This window comes from Lepidochelys kempii, chromosome 7 (assembly GCF_965140265.1).
Source record: "Lepidochelys kempii isolate rLepKem1 chromosome 7, rLepKem1.hap2, whole genome shotgun sequence".
Classification (NCBI taxonomy): domain Eukaryota; kingdom Metazoa; phylum Chordata; order Testudines; family Cheloniidae; genus Lepidochelys; species Lepidochelys kempii.
Genome location: NC_133262.1, coordinates 48,344,802 through 48,352,844, shown reverse-complemented (window position 1 = coordinate 48,352,844; position 8,043 = coordinate 48,344,802). Strand labels below are relative to the sequence as shown.

Here is an 8,043-nt window from a genome sequence, read left to right as displayed (position 1 = left end):
CCCCTCTAATCCCCAGAGCAGAGCTGCTAGGAAAACACCCTGGCTTGATCTGAACGTTGCAAGGGATGGAGAATCAACCATGCCCATTATTAAATACTTCCAGGGGTTGAGGCAGTGGTTCTCAACATGGGCTGCATGTGGCCTGTGTGGCAGGGTCCCAGCTGCCCAGCCTGAGGGGGTCAGTTTGGGGTCCCAGCTGCCTGCCTGGCTTGCAGAGCAGGGTCCAGGTTGTGTTGGGTTGCGGCTGCCCTACTGCCCGGCAGGATTGGGGCTGCTGCCTGGCCTGGCACTGCAGGGCCCTGGGCCCCTGCCACCTAACCCTGCACCCGGGGCTCTGCTCCTGGCCCCACTCTGTGGAGGGGGTGCTGGGCAAAGAGGTTTGGGGGGTGGGCACTGTGGTTCTCAACCTGCGGCCCAGGTAACATCATGTGGGCTGCATATGCTGCCCACAGTGATAAATAGGTTGCAAACCATGAGTTAAGGGTAAGGAGGGGAAGAGATTTGGGGCTGATTCTCTATAGAAAAGGCCTGAAGGCCTAAACAAGCCCTCAGGGGCTCTTGCTTTCTGCAGCTGCGGAAGGTCAGGCTCCAGCGTCTGCCTTTCCTGGTCTAACTGCCTCCCCTAGCTGGGCTGGTGCCCCTCAAGCCTGAGCCGTAGGCTCCCCCCCGGCCACCACTGGGCTGGGACCCCTCTAGCATGCCTCCTGTTTCAGCTCACAGGCCCTTTGTGCTCTCCCCAGCAAAGGTAGAGTAGCTTCAGGGTGTGCCCAGGTGGGGATCGTGCCCTGAACTCCAGCCCCAGCGGTTCGAGCAGGCCATGGAGCTAGCTGGTAGCTGGGTCCCATGGGGCTGCTGGAGGGTGGGGGGCGTATGCTAGTACAGCTTTATTGTAACATACAAAATTTATATTTAGAAAGGGTAAATAGTGCTGGGGGGAGGGAGAAGCTGGGGTTAGAGGGGGAGGGGTTATAAATAAGGTGTGACTGTAGAGCAGATAATAAATAGGCTGCTGGTGGGGGGGGGTGATGATGGAGATTCTCCTCATTATCACCCCTTAGTCCTTTGCAGGCTGCCTGCCCCTGAACAGGCTCCCAGTACTCCAGCAATGACCCCCTGAGACCAGGAGTGCTTGGCCTGGCCTCTGGTCAGTCCATGTTCCCTGCAGAGAGGGGGTGCTTGCCCCGGGGTGCGGGAGGCAGTGCTGGACTTATGCCCTCCCCCATCAGAAGGAGCAGCAGGCCCGGGGTGGTCGGCTCACATCTGGTCCGCAGCCTCGCTGACGTTCAACCGCTTCCACAGCTGCAGGCTGGTGGCCCTCATCTGCCGCACGGACTCCTCCTGGGCCTCCAGCCACTGGGACAGGACCCGCAGCGACTCGCTCTGCAGGACTGCAGGGGAGAGAGGAAACCCTGTAGGTGGCGCTCCTGGCTCCCCAAGCCCCTTCTTGCCTATGGCCACGGTCACCAGGGGCTTAGAACTCATAACCTGCAGTCGAGGGACCGTCTCTAGCCAAACCATGCCACTAGGGGCAGACCCACTGCTGCTTCAACCCTGAGCTCCCACTGAGGCCGAGAGCCCCATCCCTCACGCTACAGCGTCCCCTTGGGGGCAGCCTGGGAGCTCAGCTAGAGAACAGGGTGATGCTCAGGGAGTCTGCCATTGAACCCAGGAGGATCCCACCCACGAGAGCATGCCCGCTGCTGCCACCAGGCCGGCCCCCTCGGCCCATCTCTGTTAGCAGCAACCCACGCGGGTTGTCCTGCTCTTCGCCCCCTGCAGCTGCCAGCAGCAAGCTCTCCCTGAGCCAGTGCCCGGCGAGGGCTGAGAGTGAGAATGGAGCCTGTCTCTGCCACAGGGAGGGGGCGCCACTGGCAGGGCTCAAACCCAGCTGCCTCGCCATACCCACCCATGCTGCTGTGCCAGCATGGCCGCAGGCTGGGACCCTTTCCACAGTGCTCTCCCTGGCTCAGGGTGGTGGAAGGGGCAGCAGGAGGATGGGAGGTGCAGAGAGTGGGATGGGGCAGAGGCTCAGCTCCTGCTCCCACTGGGGATGGGACATGGGGGCCCCAACAATGCCTCAGCCTGGCCTGGGAACTCTGCCCCTGTTAGTCTGCTACTAAAGTGGCTCCTGGCACGGCTCCCACATGGCACCTTGCTACTCGCGCTGCCTCCTTCACCCCAGGGCCAGCAAGTGCTCTGATTCTACATGGGCCACCCCTGCCACTCCCTGCCCAGGTCCCATTTGCACAGCAGGTGCCCCCAGCCCAGTAGGGCAGGGCCAGCATGGCAAGCGCTGAAGGAGATGGTCCCACGTACCACTCAGGTACACGGCCAGCGTGGCGAGGGCGAGGCTGGCCAGCACCAGGGCCCCGAGCAGGGCGAAGAGGGCTGTGCGGCAGCAGGCAGGGTGGAAGCAGGGGCAGATGGGGGTGGTGCGGACGGTTCGCAGTGTCGGCAGGAGGGCTGGCCTAGCCCCACAGCGCTTGGTGGAGTGGGCCTGAGGGGTCTGTGGGGTGGTGGACTGAGACAGGCCGTTCCCTGGGGAGAGAGGTTAGAAAAGAGTGAGATGCCAGCCACTAACGCTCACTGCCCCGGTGCCCCCTTAGTACCCAGCAGCCCCACTGAGAAGCATCTGCATGAGGGCAGGTGGTGAGCTTCCCTGCTGCAGTGCCAGGACCATGCCATGCAATGGACCCATTGCAGGGCCATGCCAGTGCAGGCTGTCCCAATGCCCCTCCTGTGCCAGTCAAGGCATAGCACGGCCCGACCCCTGGCTGAGCAATCCCAGGCTGGCAACAGAATCGGTCGGGGGGCAGGTGTCCTGAGGGAGGAACCAGCCTGATCTGAGCAGACCCCCCCTCACCCTGTGACTGCTCCTTTCCTCCGCCACCTCAGGGCTATCCCATACTTGCCCTATCTCTGGGGGGGATTTGGCATTAATTACCCAGGCTGACACCCCCTCTGCCCCCAACAGCCACTGGATCCCCAGAGCTGATCTGTCCCCTGACCCCCAGTACTGAGAGCCTCTTTGTTTCAGCCCCAGACTCTCCCCCCACCTCAGCCATCACCATGCTCCTAAAGCAATTAGGATGCTTTGGTCTGTGTGATGCCCTGCTGCTGCCCTCTAGTGGTGGCTGATGAGCCTGCTATGGCCCTGGCTAGCTGAGCTGGACCCTTTAGCTCAGGCCAGAGAGATCCAGACATCAGAGGTTCAATCCCCACTGCCCCAGCCCAGCTGGCCTGCAGCATTGCACAGGCAGCAAGGAGATTAGGGATCACCCTTGGCCTGTCTGGTGCTACGGTCAGAGTTCCCCCCCGAGTGAAGGACACAACCACCAGCCCCTGCGGGGAATGGTCCTCACCCTCCGCGGCCTTGTGGCCCCCAGACACCCAGTACAGGTCACTGATGGACTCCACCGAGTGCAGGTTGATCTCTGCCAGGTCGTTGCCATTGAGGTCGATGGGCTCCCTGGGTGGGGAGGTGTCTGCCTTCACCTCCATTTCTGCCAGAGAAGGAGGAGGAGCTTTGAGGCCTGCTGCCTTGGCCTCTAGCCCTCAGCCTGGTCAGTTTCACTCTGACTCTGGTTAGTTTCAGTGGAACATAGCTAGTGATGGAGATGCCCAAGGCAGGATTTTTCCCCGCACTCTATTCCCCTTCGTGTGTTGTGTCCAGGTTAAATGGCCAAGTTCTGGGGCTCTCACCACCTCTCCCCAGAACCCATGGGGCTACCTGTTAGCCTGGCCCCCACAGCGCTTTCCCTCCTGTTCCAGTCCTGCCAGGTCTCATCTGGCAGCTTCTGGCCATGCAAAGCCCCTTCTTGTGTACAGTCTCCAGGGGAGCTGCAGAGGGACTGGAGTGCACAGTCCCACTGCTTGGTGCAGACTTCCGGTCCCCCCAACCTGGAGTCACGTCTAAGCTGTGCCAAGCAGACATCGTTATAGTTTGTAACAGCCGGTCACACCCCCGAGCACTTAGCTGGATTTATCCCACAGGATGCAGCAGCTGTGTGATTCCCGGCCAGCCCATGGCAAGACTCAGTGGCTGCCGCGAGCTGTGCCCTAGATGGGCATCGCATACTGATGTCATGCTACTGCGGGGCCATAAATACACAGCTGACTTGTTAATGCCACCTGGCTTAATCATGCTAATGTCCCACTCTCCTAAAACGGCTCCTGTCCTTAGCTGTGGCCATGCAAAATCCAATTGAGCTGGACATCAGAACCTAACTGCCACTTGTCATTTGACAAGCAAAACCTTCTGCAGAATGGGACAAATCATTGCTAAGAGGAAGCAGTTCATCGCCCCCACCCACCCAGAGAGTCCCATTGATTCCTCATGCCCTCCCCAAACCCTTTTCCTCAGTCCCCACAATTTCGAAGAGTCAGTTCTGGTTACCCCTGTCGCTCGTAAGGGGGCCCACCTTATGTTATCCCAGGAAATGGTTGGCCCTTTTTTAAATTGGCAGTAGATGGCTGGGGGAGGGAGGGCAGTTGGCGCCTTTCCCGGCTGGCTCACTACTGTGATCCAGCCCTTATCAGCACTGACATAACGTACAAGAATGGTTAATGCACATCTGGAAACATGGGCAGGGGGAGAGTGTTGAAACCCCATTGCTGTCAATGGGGTGAGGTTTTCACCCCCATTTATTCCACAGACTCACTGCATGACCTTGGGCAGATCGTATTGCTGCTCTGTGCCTCGGTTTCCCCAGCTGTATAATGGAGGGGGTAATCCCCCCCCACCCGCCTCACAGGCTCATTAATGCACATGGTGGTGGTGCTCAGACCTGATGGGCAGAGGCTCTGATGGCTGACAATGAAGCAGCGATGGACGATCCTGACTAGCAGTGCCAGACTAGCGCGCTTTGCTTTGCCCACAGACCAGATGCCAGCAGAGCGAGTGTCTCTTTGCCAATGCCCCAGACTTGACCTCTGGGATCTGTTCAACTCTTGGCCTCTCTTATCAAGGACACCAGGAACGGCCAGTTGTGAGGCTGCAGTTTGTCACATGAGCTGATGAACCAGTCACAACCTTGCCAGAGCCTGTTACCAAGCGCCCCCCACCCCTCCCCACCTGGCCCATGTGACATGTAGCCACCGGCAGCAAACACTGGAGCCTCTTAGCCCTGTCACCTTAATATAACTGTCACACGGCCAAGCTGACCAGGGAGGAAATTCCTTCCCGCCCCCCCAGAGCTGGGAATGGATGGACTCTGGTGCGCAAGCCTCACCAGCCAGGCATCTGTACTAGCTACGGATGAGACGTTTGCGTTGTTCTGCTGCCCACACCACAAAGCCAAGGGTTGCTGCAGCCTACGTGCCATAGGCTCCCACCTGTAGGGTTTCGTTTTCTGCTACAATGGGCCCCAGCTAACTCAAGCCAAGCCCAGCATTAAGGTGTTTGTGCTTCGAGGGGTTTAACCAACCCAGCCCCAGTGTGGGGCTCAGCCATATGGCCAGCCCCAACTACCATGGGGGGGCTCTAGCAAAATCATGAGAGTGTCTTAAAAACTGATGGGGTTTTTTTTTTAAAGCAATTTTGGTGTCTTTGCCTTTGTCTTCTCACTTTTGAGCCTGTCGGACAATTCCTGGTCACATTTTTCAAGTTTGTCGCTGCCACTATAATGGCTGGAAATGTACATTTTAAAAAAAGGTGCTCACATTTTCATGTGTTCCCATGACTCCGGAAGCTGGGGCTTTAAGGATCACCAACCTTAACACAGCACATGTGACCCACTGCCCTGTGTGATATGGGTCCTCCTCTGGGCCAATCAGCAGAGACTATGAATCGATTACAGGCCCCCCTAAGCGCACGCTTGGGTCTTTAGTACTGGAGGGCTGTGGGTCAATCCCATCATGTGTCAGCCAAGATAGGTGAGGGTTGGAGGTTGGTACTTTAACCTGGTACCATGAGAGGTGCTGCAGCTCATGAGGGTCCCCTGCAGGCAGGCTGAACTGGCACTCATGGTCAAGGAACGCCCAGTTCCGCCAGCTTCTCCCCGCTGCACGCTCTCTGCTGCCCTAAGTGTGAGCTGATGGCACCCCCCCCCCACTTGTGCCCAACTGTCAGGGAGGGGCAGTGCCCAGTCTGGGGTTAGCGAAGTGCAGAGCTGGCACTGAGCCAGCCCCATAGGACGGGGGCGGGAGGGGGAAACCAGGGGGTTAATGGGGTGTTAACATGTTCCTGTGCTGCCAGCAACCTCGCTGGGGTCAGCCTGGCCTTGGCCCCACCTGCAGCCATCTCCCCCATCTTGGGCCTGAGCTGGGGGCTCCACCTTTAAGCCCAGCCTCTCCTGGGCTGGACTCATACTGGGGCCCTCTCTTAGGCGGGTGCTGGCAGCTACCTCCTCCGGTCTGATCTCGTCTGGGGTCTCTGTCCTCCCAGGGCTGGGCCAGGTGGCCTCACCCTGCCCCTCATAATCCCACAGCTGCAGCTGGCAGGATGAACACCCAAGGGAGGCAGCTCAAGGCTGGCACAGGAGCAGGGGAACGGCTCCCATGTTCTCCATCCCACCCCCTTCCCACACGCTGACGGGTACGGTGCCCCTGCCGACCGCCCCCCCCCCCGCCCCCCGTACCTTCTCCAGTCTCCCTGAGCATCGCTGTGGGGCCAGCAACCGCTGCAGCCGTTGTGCCTCTGCCAGTGGCCATGCCGCGGGAGCCGCTGGAGGAGGGCCCCACGTCCCTTGGGAGCTGCCCGGGAAGCCGGCGTTGGTGCCTACAGCACCAGCTGCTTGGGCTTAAAATAGGCCGGAGAGGAGCCCATGCCACAGAGGAGCTATAAATAGAGGGGGAATGAGCTGGGGCGGGGGCGAGATGGGCTCTATTCGGGGAATGCCTGGGATGCCACCACAGCTGGGGGCAGCCGGGGGGAAGGGGAGACAGCCAGCCTGGGCAGCAGCGTGGACTGAGCCAGATCTGGAGCGGGGCGGGAGGGCCACGAAGCCGGGTAGGTCGGGGGAAAAGGGGCCCCAGCCCATGACTTGTCTCAGACCCTCCTTCAGAGCTCTGGAAATAGTTAACCCCATGAGACCCATATCCACTTCATGGCTGGGAATGAGAAGGGCTCAAGCCTTCTGGAACACCGTCCACCCCCGATAGGAGCAGGGGCAGGGGACATCCCCCCCAACTAGTCTGAGGCTGGAACTGGAGGGGCTGCTATGGCGGGGTGGCCTGTGTGACTAGGGACTGGACTTGACAATCCAGGAGGGCCCTTCCAGGCTGATGATCCAGATTGGGGAAACTGAGGCACAACAGAGCAAGTGACCTGCCAGAGGGTCTGCAACAGCACTGAGGAAGGCAAACCTGGTGGTTAAGGCAGTGAACTGGCACTCGAGGGACATGGAGGGACTCCCAGTCACTTAGTCCCTCCCTGTGGGAGGAAGAATAATTCTGCCTTGTCTAATTACTTTGTAGGGACTGACTCTCACTAGGGGTGGGTGCAATGGCTGGTGAGTCCCTGGCTCTGGCTTGTGTGCTCTGCCCACTAGAGAACACTGCCTCTCACATGAAACCGTGTCACTGCATCGTCTTCCCTGGGATGAGGGCTTTTGCTGGTTCCAGACACATCACATCAGCTGCGGAGGAACATGACAATCCCATCAGGGAATGGGAATTAAATCAGATTACAAAAACCCCTGGGGTATCCTGGGGAAAGCTTGGAGACCTGCACCCTCAATTTCCCAGACAGATCCCATGGGCCTTGCACATTCAGCCTCCCCCACTATTGTCAGTGGAAGTTGGACATATACAAAAGCTGCAGGCTGGCATTTGCTTGGTGCTATGCAAAGAGGATGACCGGCACCCCAAGCAAAGGGCCAGCACAAAGCCAAGGTACTCCATAAGCCCTACCGTGGGGTTTCAGCGAAGCACAAGCTTGGTGGGGCCCCTCTGCGGGGGAGACTTACACCCAGAGTGTGGGGAAGGTGGCAGGTTTCTTTGAATCAGAAAACCAGAGTTCACCTCATCTATCCTGGACAGCAACTTGCTCCAACTCCCCTCTGCTGAGAACTCCAATCACTGAGCAGCTGTTGGTTCATCCTG

General features: G+C 59.1%; 1 protein-coding gene across 1 annotated transcript; it reads right to left on the bottom strand.

Moving 5' to 3' along the window:
• Positions 1–1,054: 1,054 nt before the first annotated feature.
• Positions 1,055–6,651, bottom strand: LSMEM2 (leucine rich single-pass membrane protein 2). The gene is made up of 4 exons (XM_073352590.1): positions 6,579–6,651; positions 3,363–3,503; positions 2,317–2,538; positions 1,055–1,388 (listed from the first exon to the last, which is right to left on the bottom strand). Exons 1-4 carry the CDS (start codon positions 6,649–6,651, stop codon positions 1,255–1,257), a joined length of 570 nt encoding a protein of 189 aa, XP_073208691.1. The 3' UTR covers positions 1,055–1,254.
• Positions 6,652–8,043: the final 1,392 nt, after the last annotated feature.

What these genes read in the sequence shown, in the direction of transcription:
- LSMEM2 (XM_073352590.1), bottom strand. Translation starts at nt 6,651, where the DNA reads ATGGCCACTGGCAGAGGCACAACGGCTGCAGCGGTTGCTGGCCCCACA. An exon ending in GCTCAGGGAGACTGGAGAAG is followed by an intron (nt 3,504 to 6,578) that starts GTACGGGGGGCG and finishes CTTCTCTGGCAG; the next exon opens with AAATGGAGGTGAAGGCAGAC. An exon ending in GCTGGCCGTGTACCTGAGTG is followed by an intron (nt 1,389 to 2,316) that starts GTACGTGGGACC and finishes TCTCCCCTGCAG; the next exon opens with TCCTGCAGAGCGAGTCGCTG.